This window comes from Vitis vinifera, chromosome 12 (genome assembly GCF_030704535.1).
Source record: "Vitis vinifera cultivar Pinot Noir 40024 chromosome 12, ASM3070453v1".
Classification (NCBI taxonomy): Eukaryota; Viridiplantae; Streptophyta; class Magnoliopsida; order Vitales; family Vitaceae; genus Vitis; species Vitis vinifera.
Window position 1 is genome coordinate 9,122,419 of NC_081816.1, and position 23,833 is coordinate 9,146,251.

The window sequence follows — 23,833 nt, forward strand, 5'->3', positions numbered from 1 at the left end:
GCCATGCCGGTCTAATAGATTTCACATAATCTTTCTCTGAGTGGACACATGATACGAATCTCCTTAATTTTTGTAAGTATTTAATTCTGATGTCATTAGACAATTTAAACCAGGCAATCCAAGAACTGTATTCACAGAATGGATTTGAGTTGATTCCTCTAAAACTGGAGAACGAAGGGTATGTTTTAGTTGGTTTCCTTTCTTGTTTTCAAATTTTGTTCGGTTTTCTGTCTCTTGATTTTCTGGGAACACCGGAGAGGTAGAGGTAGAGTCGCCGGCGGCGGTGACGCTGATGGGTCGGAGGTGATGTGGGTTTTCCGGTGCTGTGATATCCAGGTTCATCTTCCATCATCCCTTCTTCTTTCTCATTGTTTGAACTTGGGTTTCGGGAAAAACCCTGATTTGGGATTTTGCATTCAATCATCTCTTCCAGTAAGGTCAGTACCCAATTCCGTCTTCTCAAATTTCATCCTTTGATTCGAAGAATTTGGATTCCTGTTACAAGCTATTTTGGAAATTGATTTTCTCAACCCAGTTTCTGCAACTGGGAAAGCTATGATCAGTATCCCATTTCGTGGATTCTCAACTCTGCTCAATGGAGCGGCCAAAACCCCCAATTACATGCGGAGTTGGAATCCAATTCCAGTGCCACACAGAACAATTCCTGAACCCAGAGGTCAAGACCTTGATTTTGTGAATGTAGCACACAGTCACCTCATAAACTCGGATTGGGCTAAGCTCAATTCAATGTCGACCGGTCTAACACCATACAGAATGAAGCACATTATGTTAAAGATAAAGAAGGATCATGTTCTTTCGTTTGAGTTCTTCAATTGGGTTAAAGCCCAAAACCCCAATTGCCAAACCCTTGAGACTTACTCAATAATTCTCCACATTCTTACTAAGAATCACAAATTCAAATCTGCAGAATCTGTTTTGAAGGGTATTCTAGGATCGGGTTCAATAGATCATCCTTCTAAGCTCTTTGAGGCGATACTGTATTCGTACCGAATATGTGATTCTTCGCCTTGCGTTTTTGACTCACTTTTTAAGACTTATGCTCAGATGAAGAAGCTTAGGAATGCCATTGATGTGTTCTGCCAAATGAAGGATTATGGGTTTTTGCCTAGAGTTGAGTCCTGCAATGCATATATTAGTGCATCAATTAGTTTACAACGAGGGGATATTGCATTGACATTTTATAGGGAGATGCAGCGTTATAGGATTTCACCAAATGTTTATACTCTGAACATGGTGATGTGCGCATTTTGCAAATGGGGGAAACTAGAAAAGGCTATTGAGGTCTTTAAAAGGATGGAAACCATGGGCTTTAGTCCAACTATCACATCTTATAATACATTGATTGCAGGATACTGTAATAAGGGCCTTCTGAATTCAGGTATGAAGCTTAAAATCCTGATGGAGAAGAATGGTGTGCGGCCTGATGATGTTACTTTCAACACCCTTATCAATGGGTTCTGCAGGGGAGGGAAATTGCATGAAGCAAACAAGATTTTTAGTGAGATGAAAGCTAATGATGTAGTTCCTAATACTATAACTTATAATACTTTGATAAATGGGTACAGCCAAGTGGGAAACAGTGAGATGGGTGGGAGACTTCATGACGAGATGTTAAGAAATGGAATTAAGGCTGATATCTTGACTTATAATGCATTGATTTTGGGACTATGCATGGAGGGTAGGACAAAGAAAGCTGCGTATCTGGTTAAAGAACTTGATAGGGAGAATTTAGTTCCAAACTCCTCGACCTTTTCTGCACTTATTACTGGGCAATGTGTGAGAAAAAACTCTGAGCGTGCATTTCAGCTATACAAGAGCATGATAAGGAGTGGCTGTCATCCAAATTATCACACTTTCAAGATGTTGATATCCACCTTCTGCAAGAATGAGGATTTTGATGGGGCAGTGGAAGTTGTGAGGGAAATGTCAGAAAGATCTATAGCTCCTGATTCAGATACATTGTCAGAACTTTGTAGGGGACTTTGGTTGTCAGGGAAGGAAGAATTGGCTCTGAAGTTGTGCAAAGAGATGGAAATGAAACATCTCATGCCAGAAGGTTTTGATAAATCCAAAACTATCAATTTTAGGGCAGAAAGTGAGGAAAAAGAAAATGGAGAGAATTTTTAAGTTCACATATACTAGTCCTATCTTTGTTAATTTTAAGGCTTAGGTGCTATTTATTTGTCATTTTGGAAGCACATTTCCAACTTTGAGCCTACAGTAGGAATTGTGCTCTGTTTTATAAGATCTTTCTTCCCTGTACTTGTTTTGTAACTGCAGAAAAAATTCATAAGCAAATTTTCCACATGCATCCTTTTCTTCTGCCTGTAAATATGCAGTCCACTTACATTTGGTTGATTTGATATTATCTTATTTATCATCATTCACATTCTATATTCATCTTCTGCAGTGATCCTTCTCATGTTTATGTGCATAGTGTTGATGAATTATCATTTCATCTTTCAGTTATGATGTCATAAATGCAGAAGTTGCTTAAAATTCAGGTAGAGGGTTAGGATTTTACTGGTATTTGTATTATTGCTTCAACTGATCTCAGAAATAATAATTGTTTTACAACAAACTCCTGAGTAAAATGGAATCAGCTTTCTTTTGGAGGGGTATGTTTGGGACTAGTGCTGCTGGGGGTTTGGCAATGCCTTTATTAGAGTTCCTATGGACATCTTTTACCAATTTTCTGAGTCTTATCCAATTGTCTAAGGCATTGTTTAGTATGTTGGATGAGTAAATTTTTGTCAGCAAACTTCTAGGAAAAATAGGATTGGAAGAAGAAAATATACAATATGCAATAAGAAGACAAGAAACAAAACTTACTGACCAAGCAACCAAGGATTAAATTAATTACATATAGTGGATTAAATGAGTGGTCAATATCATGCACACAAAAGGTTGACTCCTTCCTGTTATCAAAACTGAAAGCAATATTATCCCCACTCTGGCAATGTTATGCAAGAAAGTTGCTTGTATAAACCACCTGAAAAATACTTTACCCTGTGAGGGTTGTGACTATTTGATTAGGTCTCTAAAAGTGAAGGTGTAAAAGTACTTGTAATTAGAGAAACAGTTAACTAGACTAACTTCAAATGATCAGTGGAAATATATGATTAAAACCATCCTAGAATATACTTCAAGTGATCATAAAATATGTTTGAAAGGTTGATACAGCTAAGCTGGTGAGGTTGCAAAGTGAACTTGGAACCAACCTTTAAAATTGTAGTTTTTGATCTTGGATTAAGTTGTGTATGGATGAAGGTCCTAATTCTTTAATCAACTTTTTTGATTGGTTGGGCGCTAGATGAAGGTGGGTGAGATTTTTTGGTACCCCTCTTTCTTTTGTTTTGTGTCTATAGCCGCCTGGTTGTATACTTCTTGTATGCTTTGGGTTGGCCATTGGGCGCCCTGTTTTTATTAATATATACTTTTTCTGTGCCTTTGCCTATCAAAAAAGTACCTAATACTGCTCTGGTGGCTATGGCGTTTGTCTTATGGAATATCTTCTCACTGAGATTGATTGAAAGCCCCTGGAGTGAGGAAGTGGATTCAATAACATCTCATGCCTCCTGGAAGATCCCATAACTGTAGGGAGGGAAGGAAATACGTTGAATAGTAGTATGAGATAGCCTCAATGGTAGATCACAGGACAGTTTTATGTTTTAAATATCCAAAAAATGAAAAAAAAAAAAAACGAATTTCAAGAGCAACTGAAGATTTGACAACTTGAAACACAAAGAGGCATAGATTACAAGGGAACAAGGAAGAAAAGGGATGATAAATGCAATCAAGGACTTTTGATGAATCGATGGTCCATGGATACTGTGAACACAAACAAGTTTCACCATTCAGGATTTCAAGAAACATTTCAAGAAACAGAGTCAAGCACAGGAGGACAATAGATTGTATTTTGGAAGATGCCCAAACAATAATATTTTTGAAGGATACCCAAATGGAAAAAGTTGAAAATGATATTAAATATCCAGATGGGATGAAGTGGAGCAGCAGGCTGGTTGTTCAATTCTAGGAAAAGAAAATGGAGAAAGTTCTGGAACAACATTGGGGGAAAAGAGAATCCTACAATGTGGTGGTTCTTTCCCCAAAATATCCTTGATTGTTGTACCAGCTTCGAAGAAGAAAGAGACAAAAGCGAGCTGCAGGTTTCAACGAAAAATATAATTTGAGAGGAAAGAAAAAGAAGATTAATAGTTGAAGGAAAGGCACAGATTTTTTTTTTTTTTTTTTTTTTTTTTTTTTTTTTTTTTTTTTTTTTTTTTTTTACGGAGATTGCAGACAGAAAATTATCTAGTAATAAGGACAAGCTAGTTACACTACATACATGTAAATAATTTGTATAGCAATACCAAACTCATCCTTCCTTCCCAAACAAGTGATCACCACCCTTACCCACCAGTCAAAAGAAGTTAGAAACAAGGAAATAAAAATGGTAAAGAAACACAAATTCAACTTCTGGCTCCTCTCTGTTATGTACTCTAGTTTTGGTTATACCTTGGCTCCATTTTTTGGTTGTTTCTTTGTTGCTTGTCGTATACACCCTTTGTTCCTCAATGTGCTGTTTCTATGGTGTTTGTTTATCAAATTATATTATTGCCTATCAAAAAAACTTCTGGATCCTTTCTTTCTTTCCCTTCTCTGATTTTTCCTCCTCCTGCTAAAAGTCTTCACAAACTGTTCATATTTCCTTGTGGTCAAGGTATGCCTAATAACCACCACAACTAGCTCACTTCCATATTCCATCGACACTAGCATCAAACCAACTTTAATCGTGTACTTTGAGTCTTCATCTTGCTCAGAGATTAAAAGTGGTGGTGGTGATGGCTCAGAGTCTGAAATGTGTTGCCTTCATGTGAGCTGTTTTGAAATGTGTTAAATTGTCTCCCTCGTTGTGAGGTGATTGTGGGAAACATTGAAGAACCCAAGGTATCTATCCTTGTTAGTTGCTGAGGTATCTCTCCTGGGAGCTTGTTGTGAGAGAGGTCCAATGACTCAAGATGTTCTAGGTTCTTCAAGGAAGATGGGATCTGACCTGTAAAACTGTTGCCAAATAGGTTGAGCAAATGAAGCCTCTTGAGGTTCCCAATGGATTCTTGAATCTCTCCACTGAATTTGTTGCTTGAGATTTCAATGGCTGTTATCAGTGACATTCTCAGACTCTCTTTCCATGCCTTTCATCATCATTGTCATTGTGAATATGTAACATGAACTAAGTTACCATTGCTTCTGAAAACTTGTGGAAGTCTGCATATAGGTCAACTGTGTTGTGTCCAAAATTTTCATTGCAGGCCAAATTTGAAATATTCTGGTGATAAATTACCTGTAAAACCATTGTAGGAGACTTCAATGACTTGCAACATGGAAAACTCAAACTTGGTTTAGGACTCCCAGTCCACCATGGAATCTGTTAGATCACAGAATGAGAACCTCTTACTCTGGAAGAGCTCCCAGGAAAAAAGTGAAAGTATTCTTGATCTTATTGTCTTCAAGATTAAGGCTCTCAAGCACTGTACAAGTGGTCAAGGACCTTGGTACTGGCTCTTCTAAGTGATTTTCACTTAAATCAATCATCTTTAATCAGCTTCTTCCATTGATGCATGTTTGAGGAATATTCCCATTGAAGTTGTTGCCTCGTAGATTCAATACTGATAAAGAACTGCTGAATTTACTCGAATGTTGTGGAATGATGCCACTTAAACTGTTGTTTGACAAATCAAGAATCTGAAGAACACTCAAGTTGCACATTGATAGTGGAATGTTTCCTGTTAGCTTATTGTTTTGGACAAAATAATAAGAGGTGGATGATGGTGGAACTGGTAGTGATTCTTGCAGCAGATTGGAAGTAAGGTCTAGAAGTAGTAGATTAGTCCATGGAAGGAAAGCTGGAGGGTGGTCAAATCCTGTGAAGAAGTTATTGTGAGGAATATGGTGAAAAGAGTTTTTTTACCTACATTCAATATCCATTTTGGTATTTGGCCAGAAATTTTGTTTTCAGAAACAACTAACAACCTCAATTATGGGAAACTTGCTCAAGTTGCATGAAGCCAACCCCAAAACCTCAAAATTGGGAACAGTCTCATTGACACTGATCTTTAGTGAGGAATGACAATTTGTTATACAGCAAGCCAAGCCAAGCCAAGTAAAATTTTTGAGCTTAAAAAACATATCCAGCTCCATTTTGCCACTCAAGTTATTTGAAGGTAGATAAAGAGTTTCAAGGTTTACTAGTTCAAATATTGAGCTTGGAATTTGCCCATCTAACCTATTTTACCCTAGATCTAAAAATGCTAATTGGGTCAGATTTTTTTTTTTTTTTTTTTTTTTTTTTTTTTTTTTTTTTTTTGTTCTTTTGATAACTGAGGAACCTTCCATGGCTGAGCCTTTTGGCTCTCCATGAGGACCCAAACCTCAGGTTGTTGCTGCACACACCACAAACCAACACTGAGTAATCTAGGTATTCAATCAGTGGCAAGAATCAAATATGGGAATGTGTGCCTCTACCACAAATCCTGACACTTGTACTGACCAACTGAGTACCTTGACAGATGATAATTGGGTCAGGTTTATGAGGTAAGATGTATTTTTACCAAATTGCTGGGCTAAGAAATTTAGTTGGGTTAGGTTTTCAAGAGAAGGTAGGATCTCACTATTCAAATTGATCTGCATAAGGTGCAAAAAGGTGAGTTTAGTTAACAAATTGATTCAAGACAAGGTCTCATCACTGACATCATTAGAAGAAATATCAAATCAAGTGAGTTGAGTAAGATTTTCCATTGAAGAAGAAATCTGACCCCTAAAAGAGTTATTTGAAAGGTCCTGGTAAGTAAGCCGGGTAAGGTTGTTACCAAGTGAAGGTGGAACCAACCTGGTGAAATTACATATACTGACGTCCAGTTCATTTCAGGAATCAAGGATTACGAATGAAGTTGGTAGCTGACCAGAGAAACTTGTTCCAGCAAGGCCAACAACTTTGGAGACTGGTTCCATGAAATTCAGGCACATGACTGGTTGGATCTGGGTTGCTCCTCATGCCTAGAAATTGTAGGCTTTGCAGGTGGAAGATGCCTGTAAAGAATTCACCATGGAATCCACAATTTTCAAGATATAGATATGTCATTGAAGATAAATTTGTCTAGATATCAGGTAATTTTGAAGAAATATTCACCTGGCTGAGATGAAGTTTCTTTAGGCGGGTTAAGTTCTGCACTAGATTTTGACAGGTTGGCTGCCTTTAGTAGGTTTCTGGGAATGCCAACTGAAGGCCATGAGGAGGAGATTCTGGCGATGCTGAAGCGAATAAAGGCTCGCAAGGGTCTTAATGGGCAGAAGTGTGATAGAAAGAAAGACAAATCTGCATCTTCTCAGTCTGAAAGGGAGCTGAAGAAACTGGAGTGGTTGGTGAGCTATAAGGGCACAAACTCAGAGAGTGGTAGGGTTAATGTTTGGGGGGCAATTTCTGGAGGGGACTCATGAAGTTAAGAATTTTGTCTTGGAATGTAAGAGGGGCCAATGACCGTAACAAAAGAATGGTGTTGAAGTCTTTCATCAAAATGCAGAAGTTAGATTTGGTTTGTATTCAGGAGACCAAAATCCAAGATATGTCCTTAGGTGTGGTGCGAAGTCTAGGGATAGGGAAATTCATTGAATGGGGTGCGGTCAATGTGAGGGGGGCTTCTGGGGGGATTGTAGTGTTCTGGGGGGATTGTAGTGTTCTGGGATAGTAAAGTTCTTGAGTTGGTGGGTATGGAGGTTGCGGTTTACTCAATTTCTTGCTGGTTTAAGAATTGTGATGATGGTTTTGTTTGGTTTTTTACTGGGGTGTATGACCCTACATAGAGAGGTGTTAAAGAGGATTTTTGGGTGGAATTGGGGGTTATAAGGGGACTATGGAATGACCCATGGTGTATTGGGGGCGACTTCAATGTTGTAAGATTCCCTTAGGAGCGTTTTGGTGGCAACCAGAGGTTGTCTACAACAATGAGAAGATTTTCAAAGGTCATAGATGAGCTTCAACTAGAGATCTTCACTTGATAGGGGGCCTTTTCACGTGGAGGAGGGGAAGGGGGGGTGGGGGGTGGGTTTGAACAATCAAGTCCTTGCATAGTTAGATTGCTGCTTGGTGTCTGATGATTGGGAAGGTAATTTCCATGGAGTGTTACAGTACTTGTTGCCTAGACCCGTTTTAGACCATGCTCCAATTCTGTTGGATGGGGGGTGTGTGTGTAGAGGCCATTCTCCTTTCAAGTTTGAGAATATGTGGCTTAAGGAGGAAGATTTTAAGGAGTTAGTGAAGTCTTGGTGGATGACCCTTAATTTTAGGGGGTCCCTCAGCTTTGATTTGGTAGAAAAATTGAAAAGCCTTACAGGTTTCTTGAAGAGGTGGAACATTGAAGTTTTTTGGAATATGGCTGTTAAAAATTTAGAGGCCCTATCTCAAGTGGAATTCTGGAATTCTAAAGAGGCGTAGGGTACCTTATCCTTTGAGGAGGAGTTTGCCAGGGAGAGCTCAAGGGCAGAACTTAAGAAATGGGCTCTAATGGAAGAAACAAGTTGAAGGCAGAAATCTAGGGAGGTCTGACTGAAGGAAGGGGATAGAAAGACCGGTTTCTTCCACAAAATGACAAATGCTCATAGGAAGAGGAATACTATGACTTAGGTGAAGATTAACGGGGTTTCTTTCACAGAGGAGGCTGATATAAGGGAAGGGATTGTTCAGGCTTTTTAGTCACTTCAGTCAAGACTGCCATGGGAGTGGAGTGTAATGGACATGAGGTATATTGTTCTTCACTGTCAAGATGCAGCAAAATTGGAGGAACCATTTTGTGAGGAGGAGTTGTTCATTGCCTTGTCAGAGTTAAATGGGGATAAAGCTTTGGGGCCGGATGACTTTTCTCTAGCTTTTTGGCAACACCGCTAGGATATAGTCAAGGTTAAGGTCTTGAGTTTCTTTAAGGAATTTCACGAACATGAGTGCTTTGCGAAAAACCTCAATGCAACGTTTCTAGTGTTGGTTCCAAAGAGAGGAGAAGCTGAAGAGTTGAAAGATTTTATGCCGATAAGTTTGGTGGGCAACCTATATAAGCTATTGGCTAAGGTGTTAACTAATAGGCTAAAGAAAATGATGGGAAAAGTGGTATCAAAATATCATAATGCGTTTGTGGAAGGAAGATAAATTCTTGATGTGGTTCTTATAGCTAATGAGACAATTGACTCAATGTTGAGAAGTAATAGAGCAGGGGTGCTTTGTAAACTTGATATTGAAAAAGCTTGTGATCATGTAAGCTGAAATTTTTTATTTGAGGTGTTAGGAAAAATGGGTTTTGGACAAAGGTGGATCAATTAGATTAGTTGGTGCATCTCAACTCCAAGGTTCTTGGTGTTAGTGAATGGTACTCCCTCGAGGTTTTTTCAGAGCGCTAGGGACTTAAGGCAAGGGGATCCATTATCCTCGTACTTGTTTGTTCTAGCTATGGAGGTGCTCAGTTGCCTTCTTGGAAGAGTAAGAGAGGGTGGCTACTTGTTTGGCTTCAAAGTGTTAGGGAGAAATGGGGAGGGCTTGGAGATTTCCTATTTGTTGTTTGCAGATGATACTTTGGTTTTTTGTGACGCCACCTCTTTCCAAATGACTTATTTGAGTTGGTTATTCATGTGGTTTGAGGCCATTTCAAATTTGAAAATCAATTTAGATAAAAGTGAACTTATTCTGGTTGAGGGGGTGTCGAATGTAATGGAGTTGGTTGCTATATCTGGTTGTAAAGTGGGTGCGCTCCCAACCACTTATTTGGGGCTCCCTCTAGGAACTGCCCATAACTTGGTGGTGGCTTGGGACAGGGTTGAAGAAAGGTTTAGATGCTAGCTATCCTGCCAATCTATTTTATGTCTCTTTTCTGGATGCCGAGGAGAGTTTGTTTAAGGTTGGAGAAGATTCAAAGGGACTTTTTGTGGGGAGGTGGGGCTCTAGAGAATAAGCCTCATTTAGTGAAGTGGGATATTGTTTGTTTAGATAAAAGAAAATGAGGTATTGGAGTTAGACGTCTTAACTCTCTTAGTAAGGCTCTCCTTTGCAAATGGATTTGGCGCTTTGCTAAGGAAAGGGATGCCTTTTGGAGAGAGAAGTTATTTGTGGTAAATTTAGGGAATTGGAAGGGGATTGGTGCTCTAAGGAAGTGAGGGGCAGCTATGGTGTTGGTCTATGGAAGGCTATAAGGCTTTTGTGGGAGTTAGTCTCTTCTAGAACTCTCTTCGTAGTGGGTAATGGGAGAAGGGTCAAGTTTTGGAGAGATAGATGGTGCGGGGATGAGCCTTTATGTGTGTCCTTTCCCTCCTTGTTCGCTCTAGCTTGCTTAAAAGAGGTTTGGGTGGCGGATTTGTGGGTGCACTATTCTGAGGGGGGGTGGATGGAACCCAAGCTTCTCTAGATCTCTCAATGACTGGGAGTTGAGACGGTGGAATGCTTCTTGTCAAGGATTCAAGACAAGGTGGTGGTTGAGAAGAGGGAGAATGGTGCTATTACAAAGAGTGGATCCTTTTGTGTTAAGTCCCTCTATTTCATCCTTGAGGAAGTAAGGGTAAGCCCTTTCCTTACTAGAATTGTGTAGAATTCTTGGGTCCCTTCTAAGGTTAGTTTTTTTGCTTGGGAGGCAACATGGGGGAAATTTTTGACTATAGACCAATTGCAAAGGAGAGGGTAGTCTTTAGCCAATAGATTCTCCATTTGTTATGCTCATGAGGAGTCAATTGACCATATACTCTCTCATTGTGGGAAGGCAAGGCTGTTGTGGGAGCTCTTGTTCTCTTTGTTCAAGGTGTGTTGGGTGATTCATGCTTCTATTAGAGAGACCCTTTTAGGGTGGTAGGGCTCGTTCATGGGAAGAAAGTGTGGAGAGCAGTGCCTTTGTGCCTCTTCTGGACAATTTGGAGTTTTCTGTTCAAAGGTTGAATGTGTAGTTTATTATCTTGGACAAACTTGTTTATAAAACATACTTTTATGTTTTTAGTTGATTTTATTGATTGGTGGGGAGGGATTGAGGGATGGAGTATTTTTGTTTTCCCTATCCTTTTTAGCGTTGTTAGGCGGCCGTTGTATACACCGTGTGTACTTTGGTGCGCCCCTTTTGGTGTTTTTATACAATTTGCACTTATCCAAAAAAAAAAAAAAAAGGTTCTGCACTAGATTTCTTAGGTCAAGCTCTTGGAGCTTGAATATTGGGTTGTGGGAGAGATCAAGGAAAACCAATTTGGATAGCTCTAAGAGTTCCGATAAGATTTGGCCAGAGAATGAGGAAGAGGAGAGGTCAAGGCTTCTTAGCCTGGAAAGATGACCAACTTTATATGTGATTTGAGAGTAGTTGAAATGATTGCCTGAGAGATTAGGCCTTCAAAGATGAATAAGGTGGAAGAGGCCGCTGCTGGAGTTGATAGAAATGCAGAGACAACTGCTAGCAAGGTTAAAGTCAATCACATGACCAGTGTCTCTTTCACACTCAACACCATCCCATGAGCAGCAATCACTGCTTCTCCTCCCTGTTTCCAACTTGCAACCTTTGGATAAGCTGAAGGGTCCTCAGAAACATGCTTATCAACCAAGAAGCTTGCTTAAATTCAAGTAAGTTTTCTCTGTCATTATCATCACAGGGTGGCTGCATAGACACTAAAAGATGAAAACATAAGAGTAAAATCTGGAGGCTTATCAATGTGGAAAGGTACATAAATGATCCCATAATGTCCTACTTTTTCTTAGCACTATTGACTAGGATGCATAGAACTAATGATTTTTTATACATAGGAGTAAGGTCTCGTGCAATGGTTTCCCCATGGTTTCACCTCGTGGTGTCTAACTGCAGTGGAATCTTTGTTCCTCTTATTTCATTGCCAACATGATGCTCTCTCCACCTGGGGAGTATAAGCTTTATTATTTCTAACTTAGGCCTGTTCAACATGCCACCACTAGAGCTTTTTAAAATTTTTAGTGGAGTTTCTACAATGCCTCTATATAGCATGCATAAATCACAGTTACTTTTGAAAATGAGGAACCATGGGATCCAAGAGGTGTAAACAATTTGATAAATTACGTGCCTTTTGTAGAAATGTGAAACCCAAACCCCCATGGTTAGTTGGAAAAACCTTCATACTGTTTGAATTACGTCTATAAGATAAAGACTTTAAAATCTTAAACAACCTTTTCCAGTAAAATTATTGTATGATTCCTGATCTATAGAGCTCAGTATGATCCAACTCTTCTTTAATTGAACTGCTAGTCTTTAGCACTGTTTGTGACAGCATTAATGTTGTTTTTAATACTTATTTTGCTTAATTTTGTTGCTTCTTTGAGCTCTTACATGAATTTATCTTGGTCTTTCCACCAAAACGATGAATTATTATTATTTTTTTTGATGGGTAAACACAGAAGAGAATATATTGATTAGAAAAAGGAAGCCCGAAGGGTAACTCAAGGCATACAGGAAGTATACAGCAAGTGCCAAAAGGCTAAAAAGAGCAAAATAGGAGGGAAAACAAAAACCTCTCCCGTCCTTACCTAGAGCCCAACCAATCAAAAACGTTAATTAAAGATAAAGGGCCAACATCTATAAACAACTTTGTCCAAGACCATAAACCACACACAAAAGAATATTTCAACTTATGTACTGAAAACTCTTCATTGTCAAATGCTATCCTATTTCTTTCTTTCCATACCACCCAAAAAAGGCAAAATGATGAATTATAGTAGCAAAAAGAAACAAAAAGGAAAATGACTATGATTCTGTAGTTATGAGGAAATGGAGGCAGGAACGAAAGAAACAGAGAACACAAGTTAGTGAATGACATTGTTATACTAATGAAACGACAGTGATTTTAGTGTAGTGTAAAAATGTTTGCATTTCTTACTGCTTACAACTAAATGGCAGGTGTTGACACCTCTCAAAACAAAGAATTGGAGATTAAGAAATGCAGAGTAAAATACTTATCAAAAAAAAAAAAAAAAAGGAAAAAAGAAAGAAAGAAAGGGAAATGCAGAGTAAAAATGGGACATTTGACTGTGAGAACCGACACCATTACTGGTTGATAGAGACAAGCAAGTTTCATTGCTCCCTACATGCAAATCTCCAAAGCCCTGTTCATTCCATACAGTAATACCACTTCACTCCTAAACTCCAAAGAAAGAAAAATGGAGACAAAAACAATAAACTACTACCTTCAATTTCTGCCTCTCTTATTCTGCCTTATCTGTTTTTGTTGTCTCTTGCCAAAAGTATGCCCCATAATTACTCTACCAGTCCACTCCCGTATCCCATCAATACTATCATCAATTTAATTTTGCTGCCAGTCTCTGAGTTTTCACTTTGTTGGGAGGTTGAAGGTGGCAGTGGTGATGCCTCAGAATTTCCACGCTTCTTTGACAAAGGGCTTCCATTTGATCCTGGGTTTTCCTTAAGTAAGTTGTTTGGAAATGTATGAAATTGATTACTTTGTGGTATAGGTGTCCTGAGATGATTCTGAGAAACATTGAATCAACTAAGGCTTTTCATCCTCACAAGTACCCGAGGAATCTCTCTGGAGAGCTTTTCTTAAGAAAGATCCACTGCCTCTACTTCTATTAAACTATCCAACAATGTTGTGATGTGGCCTGTAAGACTGTTGCTGGAAAGGTTGAGCAATAGAAGCCTGTTAAGTTCCCAATGGAGGTTGGAATCTATTCTTTTAATTTGTTTCTTGAGAGATTGATTGTACTGAAGATATTAGGGACCTTCATGTATAACCTCTGCATGCCTTTGGATGTTATCATCATGGAGTATGTGTAATTGCCAATGATCCTGAACCTTCAGCTAGGAAAATTCATGCTTTTCTGCATATATGTGAAGCAATTTTCATCCAAAATATTCATAGCATCCCAAATTTGGAAGCATTCTCATGGAAAAATTACCTGTAAAATACATTGTAAGAGAGGTCAATGATGTGCAGCTCGGGAAAATTGATCTTGGTTTTAGGATTTCCTATAACACCATGCAATCTATTGAATCACAAGATGAGAACCTGTAATTGTAGAAGAGATTGCAACCAAAAGGGGAAAGTGCCATTGATCCAATTGTTTCCAAGATTTAGGATCTTGAGCTCTGAACAATTGGCCAATGACCTTGGCATCTGCTCTTCTAATTGATTTCCATTTTCTTCACTTAAGTTGTTGTTTAGTTGTCTTTAGCCTGTTTCCTGTGCCAAATGCTTGATGAATGGCTCCCTTGAAGTTACTGCTTTATAGATTCAGAACAGATAGATAATTGCTTACATTGATCCAACATCATGGCATCTTGCCACTCAAGGTGGTGTTGGACAAATCAAGAGCACTGCAGATTAGTGATGGAGTTTCATAGATTCAGAACAGACAGAGAATTGCTTATATTGATCAAACATCATGGCATCCTGCCACTCAAGGTGGTGTTGGACAAATCTAGAGCACTTCAGATTAGTGGCGGAAGATTTCCAGTTAGTTTATTGCTCAGAACAAAATAATAAAAGGCGAAGGTGGTGGGAATGGGGGTGATCCTTCCAGAAGATTAGAACTAAGGTCTAAAACTTTTAGACTAGGCCCCAGAAGGATAACAGGAGGTTGGTCAAAGCTGGTTAAGGAGTTGTAAAACTGAAAGAGTTTTTTTACCTGTCTTCCATATCCATATCAGAATTTGGCCATGAATTTTGTTGCGAGAACGTTCTAAATTTCAATTGATCTTGGTTCCTTTGGAAATTTGGGAACTCACTTAAGTTGCATGAATCCAATCCTAAAATCTCAAACTTGGGAAGTGGAGCATTGACACTGATGTTGGTATGGAATGATAAATTGTTTTATCGTCACTCAAGTGGAGCAAGATTTTGGAGTGAAGAAGCATGTCCAGCTCCAATGTGCCACTAAAGTTATTTGAACCTAGATGAAGCTCTTGAAGATTTACTAGTTCAAATATTGAGCTTGGAATTGGACCGTGCTATTTATTATGCCCAAGATTTAAGAATTTTAATTGGGGATGTTCATGAACCAAGATGGATTTTTTTTAGTTGATTATATTCAGGTTTAAACCAGTTAGTTGGGTTAGGTTTGCAAGAGTGGGGATCTCGCCATTTATATAGTTTCGCTTTACGGATCAAACGAGTGAGGTGGGAAAGATTTGCCAAGGGAGAAGGAATCTGACCCCTAAAGACATGCCATCCAAAAGGGGAAAGTATCATTGATCTGATTGTCTCCAAGATTTAGGATTTTGAGCCCTTTATAATTGGTCAATGACCTTGGTATCTTTCTCTCTAATTGATTTTGACTGACATTAATAACCTCTTAAGTTGTTTGAGATGGTGTATCTTTGAGGAATGTTACCATAAATGTTGTTGCTTTCCAGATTCAGCATAAACAAAGAATTGCTGAAGTTGGTCAAGCATTGGGGAATCATTCCACTCAAATTGTTATACAATAGATGAAGTATCTCCAGAGAACTCATGTTGCAGGTCAGTTCTGGAATTTGACCACAAATTTTATTATTGGAAAGTGAAAGAACTCTAACTCATCTTGGTTCTGCAGGAAATGGGGAAACTTGGTCAAGTTAACAAGAATTCAATCCTAAGATCTTGAGGCTTAGGAAGAGTAGCATTGGCATTGGTGGTCCCGAGGAAGATTACTCTTTTCCTTAGTTGCTTCTTTATATATTTACTTTTATTTTACCTATCAAAAGAAAAAAAAAATTCATATTGTATATTGCTAGATGAGAGACTAGCAATAAGACTTTGCCAAATGAAATTCGGTGTTAGCTACACACAACATACTATCGCTGGCATTTCTAACTTTTAATATCTGAGTCTCATGATGTCTAAACAGCAGGAATCATGATTAGTTTTGAAACTGAGGACATTTTAGGCTAAAATTGTGTTTACAAAGAGGAAGCTTGACAATGTGGTTGAATCACATGTCTGAAATAAAGACTTAAAAAACTTAGGCAGTTTTATCTGTAAAATTATTATATATTCCTGGTATACAGAGCTCAGTAAAATGAAACTCTTCTTTAATTATACTGCTGGTCCTTTAAGTACTGTTTGTGATGGTATCAATGTTGTTGGTTGTTATTGAGGATTTAGCTTCATTGCACTACTGAAGTTTTAGCAGCACCTTAATTGCTTTTTTCTGCTCTGGTTTCCCATAGCTGGTATTGCTTGTTTTTGCAGTCAATTGTATTGCTTTCTTGAGCATTGATATGTATTCATATTGATGTTCATACTTTTTGCTACTTAGTAAAATTCATGTCTAAGCTTTTGGTGTCACAACAGCACATTACAACTAATACTTTAAAATGACAAGCTAGTTACATTACTTCTTACATGCAAATCACCATAGCTTTTTAACCATTCCATATATATTAATACTAGTCCACTGCTTCTTCCACATTTCAAAGAAAGAAAAAGGGAACGAAACAATGTAGTCACACTAATTCAATTTCTCCCTTCTTGTTGCCTCCTTCCAAAAGTCTTCACAAACCTGAAGTTTCCTTGTGGTAAAGATGTATCCAATAATCACTCCAAAGACTAGCCCACTTCCATATCCCATCAACACCACTTTCCTATCAAACCCGCTGGCAGGCTCCAGGTCTTGACCCTGTTCAGAGGTTGATGGTTGTGGTGATGCTTGTTTAGGATTTCCACACAATCCTGGGTTTCCCTCATAGGAATCACTTTGAAATGTATCAAATTGTTTCCCTTGAGGTATGGGTCCTGTGAGATTATTGTGAGAAACATTGAAGAACCCAAGGAATGTCATCTCTGTTAGCTGCTGAGGGATCTCTCCTAAGAGGTTGTTTTGAGAAAGGTCCAGTGCCTCTAGCTCTGTTAAGTTTCTCAAGGATGTAGGGATGCGACCAGTGAGACTGTTGTAGGAAAAGTTGAGCAAATGAAGCCCCTTAAGGGTCCCAATGGAGGTTGGAATCTCTCCTTTGAATTTGTTGCTTGAGAAATCAATTGCTCTGAAGATACCAGGGATCTTTTCATACACCCTCTCCATGCCTTTGTTTGTCATTGTCATTGAGTATGTGTAGTTGTCATATAACTTGTAAGTCTGGGTAGAAAAACCTGAACTTGCTTGCATATATGTGAAATTGTCTGCATCAATACTTTTCATGGCAATCCAATCTAGGAAGTACACTGATGGCAAATTACCCGAAAAACTGTTGTATGAGAGGTCAATGATGCGCAACTTGGGAAACTCAAAATTGGTTCTGGGTTTCCCTATTGCACCGTGGAATCTGTTAGATCGTAGAATGAGAACCTGTAACTCTGGAAGGGCTCCCAACCAGAAGGGAAAAGTATCACTGATCTGATTGTTTCCCAGGTTGAGACTCTCCAACACAGTACAGTTGGTCAATGATCTTGGCACTGGCCCCTCTAACAGATTTTGACTCAAATCAATCATCTTCAATTTGCTTCCTACTTCAAAAGCTTGAGGAATGGCTCCATGAAAGTTGTTGCCTCATAGATTTAGTACAGATAGAGAGTTACTCAAGTTGCTCAAACATTCAGGAATCATGCCACTTAGGGTGTTATTGGATAAATCAAGCATGTGAAGAAGACTCAAGTTGCAGAGCAATGGTGGAATTTTCCCTGTGAATCTATTATTTTCCACAAAATAGGTAGAGATGGAAGACGGAGGAACAGGGAGTGATCCTTGCAGCATATTAGAACTAAGCTCCAGATATATTAGACTAACCCAGGGAAGGACAACCATAGGCTGCTCAAAGCCTGTTAAGAAGTTGTGAGCAAGGTCCATAAGTGAAAGGGTTTCTTTACCTATGTTCCATATCCATTTCGGTATCTTCCCATGAATTTTGTTGTTTGAGAGCTTTAACAGTTCCAATTCATCTTGGTTCCTCAGGAAATGAGGGAACTCGCCTAAGTTGCACGAAGCCAATCCTAAAACCTTAAACTTGGGACCAGTACCATTGCTACTGGTGTCAGTTCGTAACAATAACTTGTTATCTGATAAACCAAGTCGAGTAAGCTTCTTGAGCTTAAGAAGCATGTCCAGCTCCAATATGCCAGTCAAGTCATTTGAACGTAGATAAAGAATTTCCAGATTTACTAGTTCAAATATTGAGCTTGGAATTGGACCATGTAAGTTGTTATACCCAAGAGCTAATGATGTCAATCGGGTCAAGTTCATGACCCAAGATGGAATTTTACCAGTTAGCTGATTAAACTCCAGGCTTAGATAATCCAGTTGTGTCAGGTTTGCAAGAAAAGGGGGGATCTCACCTTTCAAATTGATACTGTCAAGGCCCAGATGAGTGAGTTTTGTTAGCTTACCAATCCAATCCATGGCTTCACCACTGAAATTATTGGAAGATACTTCCAAGAACGTAAGTTGGGAAAGATTTGCCCAGAAAGAAGGGATTTGGCCCCCGAAAGAGTTACTGGAAAGGTCCAGATGGGTTAGCTGGGAAAGTTGACCAATTGAAGATGAAACCAAACCTGTGAAATGGCATGAGCTGATATCCAGTTCATTCAAGGAATCAAGGTTATCAGCTGAAGCTGGGAGCCCCCCTGAGAAGCTTGTACCTGCGAGAGTCAACAACTTAAGGGGACTGGTTTCTTGAAATTCAGGCAAATAACCTGTCAGATCTGGATTGTTCCTCACACTGAGAAATTGTAGGCTTGGGAGCTGCAATATGTCTCTGGGGAATTCACCAGACAATCCACAATTTTCGAGAAACAGGGATGACAGGGAAGAGTAATTTGCCAGGGTATCTGGTACTGGAGAAGAAATGTTCACTTGGCTGAGGTCAAGGTTCTTTAGGTGGATCAATTTCTGCACTAGATTTCTTAGGTCAGGTTTCTGGAGCTTCAATTGATTTTGTGAGAGATCAAGGAAAACCAGTTTGGACAGTGCTAAGACCTCAGATGGGATTTGGCCAGAGAATCTGGAAGAGGAGAGGTTTAGACTTCTTAGACTGGAAAGCTGGTCAACTCCAGATGGGATGTTAGAGTAATTGAAATCATTATCAGAGAGATCGAGACTTTGAAGATGCACAAGGAGGAAGAGGGTGCTGCTGGAGTTGATAGAACCATAGAGACAACTGCTGCCAAGGTCAAGGCCGATCACATGGCCAGTGTCCTTGTTGCACTCAACCCCGTCCCATGAGCAGCAATCACTACCTTCTTCAGATTTCCAAGTTGCAACTTTTGGATAAGCAAAAGGATCATCAGAAGCATGCTGAGCAATCACAAAGCTCTGCTTGAACTCAAGCAAGGCAGAGCTCTCATTATCATCACATTGTGGCTGCATAGAAGAGGTAGAGTTTGTCACCATCAGATGAAAACATAAGAGTAAAATCAGCGAGTGCACCAGCATGAAGAGATACACAGATGACACCATAATCTCTAATTTACTTTAGCACTCTTGGATAAGAAAGAACTTGTAATTCAAGTCTTATGCAAGGTTCTGGCTGACGTTGAGTCTAGCTCTCCTTCACATGTTTTCAACAAATTTAAGAAAAGGACAAAGAAGTTGATGGATCACTGTAGAGTTTCTAGTGCCAAAAGTCAAGATACATGCAAAAGACTTTTGCAGAGCGGCAAAGTGATGAAAGAAAGAAATAATGGTGAAAAGAAGTGATAAAACTGTGATCTACAGTTATGGGTTGATTACAATCCACAAGCTAGTTGTACTGGTGCTTAAATATAAACCACCCAAGCTTCTTTACATCCTACAGAGTTGTGCTAACTCATCCCACTTACCCAACAAAACCACAAGTTAAAAACCAACGAGAAGGGCCAAAAAATGAAGAAGAAATAATACAATAATACAAAATAGATACATACATCTAAATTGTGTTTGCATACATTCAATCTCTATTTCCCCGTCTGTTCTTCTTTCTACATTTTCGTTGTTGTCTACCAAAAGTCCAAATGGGTTAGTTGGGTAAGGCTGCCCAAGGGAGGTGGGATTTGACTCGTAGAATGGTTGTTATGAAGGTCTAGATAGGATAGCTGGGTAATGTAACCAAGTAAAGTTGGAGCAAACCCTGTGAGATTGCATGAGCTCAAATCCAATTGAATTACGGAACCAAGGGTCCCAATTGAAGCAGGTAGCTCACCAGAAAAACTTGTACCAGCAAGATACAAATTTTTTAGGGGACCGGTTTCTTGAAATTCAGGCAAATAACCAGTTAGGTGTGGATTGTATCTCAAACTAAGAAACTGTAGGCTTGGTAGCCTAAAAATGTCTATGGGGAATTCACCATGCAGCCTACATCTTCTCAAAAGGAGCGATATCGAAGAAGATAAATTTGCCAGGGTCTCAGGAATTGTAGAAGAAATGTATTTTTAGGTGGCAAAATTCTGAACCAGATCTCTCAGACCGGGCTTTTGAAGCTGCAACATTGGATTTAGCGTGAGATCAAGGACAGCCAATTTCAAAAAGTGTAGTAGGCTGTTGGAGGAGTTGATAGTACCATAGAGACAACTGCCACCAAGGTTAAGACCAATCACATGACCAGTATCAATGTCACACTCAACCCCATCCCATGAGCAGCAATCCCTACCTTCTCCTGGGGGCGTGCCACTTTGCAACTTTTGGATAAACAGAAGGATCAACAGAAGCATCCTCATCAATCAAGAAGCTTTGCTTGAACTCAAGCAGAGTGGAGCTCTGACTAGCATGGCATAGTGACTGGTGCATGGAAGAGGACGAGTTAGCCACCATTGGTTGGAGACATAAGAATAAAATGAGAGAGCGCATAAACATGAAAAGATACAAAGATGACTCCCATCTTCTCTGTCTTTACCACGCTCGTGGATGGAATAACGTGTGCCTGATGGGGGGTCTTATAACCAGGATCCCAAGTCCTGTGGAGACAGAACTGGAACAGTTAAAAGTCACCCTCAAGTTGCAGTGATAGCAACCCAATATGGGCATATGATTCCACCTGTCCTTGACACAACCAGATGGGTTTAGTTCACAACCATATACTTAGGTCAGGATTTTGAAGCTGCAACACGGGGTTCGATCAAGGAAAGCCAATTTAGATGGGATTATCAGGGTGTTTGGCAAATTTTAATGACTTAACATGATTTAATAATTTAACTTTTAGTAAAGTAACTTAAACATTATAGCTTAAAACAATTTTTAACTTTAAGTATTAAGTCAAAATAATTAACTTAATTTTAATATCAATTTTTTTTTTTGTTTTGTTTGCCCACACTAATGGTAATATATTTTAAAATTATGATTTTACATTCATGATTCATTTTTATAATAAATATTTTATAATTATATTATATATTTACAATACTTTAAATATAGATGTTTTACAAATAAATTTATTATTTAAAATTAATGAAAATAAATATAAGTTAAAATCAATGAGGATAAATATGTCAATTTGATAATTTAGAATAAATTTTAAGTTAATTTTAATAAACAATCTTAATACTTTAAAGAAAAAATAAATAATAAATTTTAAATTAACAATTTAAGAATAATTTAACTTAAATACAACTTAAATTATTAAGTAATAAATATTAAGTTTTATCAAATACGACTTTTAAGAGGATGTGGCTGAAGAATTGGGAAGAAGTTACTACTCAGCCCTAAAGCTGGCTGATTCCATGTGGGATCTCAAAGTATTGGTGGTACTGAGGAAGAGAATAATTATAACTTCTAAGGTTGATGCAGATGAGCCCTAGGCATATTTTTACTCAGCAAACTACCCTAAGGTTTGCAAGTAGAACAGCCTAAAGGGACTTGGACTGCTGCTCAACTTCCCATAAAATAGCTTTAACTCCAATAGAAGGCAGCTATCATTTTGCCTTTTTCATTTTTGAGGTACAAAGACCAATCTAATAGATGCAAGCCAGCTAGTTACGTCACTTCTAACATATAAATTACTGAAGTTCATATTAATGTGCACAACTTGATAAAAGAAGGAAATGATGATAAAAGAACTCATAAGACTGAACAACATTCAGTTTGTAGTTCAATATTATAAGCCATGAGTATATACATGCTACATGACCTCAGTCCACTCACCGATGAAAAGTGAAACAAAAGTTCAAAACACCACGACATAGTAAGAAAAGGAAGAGAAAAAAGGAAATATGAAACCCAACAATGGAAGGAATATACATAGATCAAGAGACCTTTCAAGGAAATTGTGGTTGGATAAACTCAGCCTCTATGCCCTCTTTTTGCCTTCCTTCTCCATTTTGGTTGCCTCCTTCCGAAGGTTTCCACAAACCACTCATGTTTCCATGAGGTCAAGATGTACCCAACAGAAACTCCAATTATTAGCCCACTTCCGTATCCCATTAATACAATTTTCCAATCAAATTCACTTGCTGAACTTTGTTGAGGGATTGATGGAGCTGGTGGTGAAGCCTCAGAATTTCCACATGCCCTTGACAAAGGACTTCCACACAATCCTAGGTTCCCATCAAATGAAGTATTTGGAAATGTTGCAAATTGTTTTCCTTGTGGTATAGGCCCTGTGAGATGATTATGAGACACATTGAAGAATTCAAGGAAAGTGAGCTGCACTAGCTGCTGAGGTATCTCTCTTGATAGCTTGTTCTGAGAAAGGTCCAAGGCCTCCAGCAGGGTCAAGTTTGCTAAGGAGGCAGGGATGGGGCCTGTAAGAGCATTATTGGAAAGATTAAGTGCTTGAAGCCCCTTGGGATTCCCAATGGATTCAGGAATCTCTCCATAGAATTTGTTGCTTGAAAGATCAATGATTGTTAAGATGTCAGGGATCTTCTTATATTCCCTTGTCATGCCCTTGTTCATCATTGTCATTGAGATCGAGTAAGGGTCTTTCCATGAATATTGTGGGACTTCAAATTCCAGATCTGCTTGGATATAGGTCAAATTATCTGCATCCACAATTTTCATGGCATCCCAATTTTGGAAGTATTCTGAAGGCATATTACCTGTAAAACCATTGTAAGAGAGGTCAATGATGCGCAGCTTGGAAAACTGAAAATTGGTTTTGGGTCTCCCTATTGCACCATGAAATAGGTTGGATCTCAAAATGAGAACCTGTAACCTCGGAAGAGAGCCCAACGAGAAAGGGAAAATATCATTGATCAGATTGGTTCCGAGAACAAGCTCCTCAAGCATCATGCAATTGGCCAATGATCCCGGTATTTTCCCTTGTAGTTGATTCTCACTTAAGTCAATCATCCTCAAATTGCTTGTTTCGGTGCATGTTTGAGGAATGGAGCCATGCAAGCGGTTGCCTCTGAGATTGAGTATAGACGAGGAAGAGCTAAGGTTGGTCAAGCATTGGGGTATCCTGCCACTTAAGCTGTTACCAGACAAATCAAGCAAACTGAGGGAACTCATGTTGCAGATCAAAGGTGGAATTTGTCCAGACAGTTTATTTACAGAGACTGAATAGTCAAAGGTTGATGGTGGAGGAACTGGGAGTGACCCTTGCAACATGTTAGAACTGAGGTCTAAATGTGCATCCTGGACCATGGAAGAACACCTGGAAGTTGTTCAAAGCCTGTAAGGAAATTACCAGAAAGTAGTAGAGTCACTAGGGTTTCTTTGCTTATGTTCCACATCCAGCCTGGAATTGGACCATGAATTTTGTTATTAGAAAGGCATAACACCTCCAATTTATCTTGGTTCTGCAGAAACTCAGGAATCTTGGTTAGGTTGCATGCATCCAATCCTAAGCATGCTGAGTTTAGGGAGAGTAACATTGGTATCGTTGTAACCAAGCAATGATAACATGTTTGATAATTGGAGATAAGTGAGATTTTTGAGCTT

At 38.9% G+C, this 23,833-nt stretch overlaps 2 protein-coding genes and 1 pseudogene across 2 annotated transcripts; 1 reads left to right on the plus strand and 2 right to left on the minus strand.

The window, feature by feature from the left end:
- Positions 1–2,330, plus strand: LOC104877359 (pentatricopeptide repeat-containing protein At4g26680, mitochondrial). Its single transcript, XM_010659152.3, has one exon. It carries the CDS (start codon positions 556–558, stop codon positions 2,146–2,148), a length of 1,593 nt encoding a protein of 530 aa, XP_010657454.1. The 5' UTR covers positions 1–555; the 3' UTR covers positions 2,149–2,330.
- Positions 2,331–16,230: 13,900 nt separating this feature from the next.
- LOC100261375 (receptor-like protein 7) lies at positions 16,231–19,651 on the minus strand (annotated as a pseudogene).
- Positions 19,652–22,228: 2,577 nt separating this feature from the next.
- On the minus strand, positions 22,229–23,500 carry LOC100266578 (receptor-like protein 7). The gene has a single exon (XM_010659216.1). The coding sequence runs from the start codon at positions 23,498–23,500 to the stop codon at positions 22,229–22,231; it is 1,272 nt and encodes a 423-aa protein (XP_010657518.1).
- Between the last annotated feature and the right edge of the window lie 333 nt (positions 23,501–23,833).

Excerpts from the sequence above, each read along its gene's own strand:
- LOC104877359 (XM_010659152.3), top strand. The coding sequence starts at position 556 with ATGATCAGTATCCCATTTCGTGGATTCTCAACTCTGCTCAATGGAGCG.
- LOC100266578 (XM_010659216.1), bottom strand. The coding sequence starts at position 23,500 with ATGTTGCAAGGGTCACTCCCAGTTCCTCCACCATCAACCTTTGACTAT.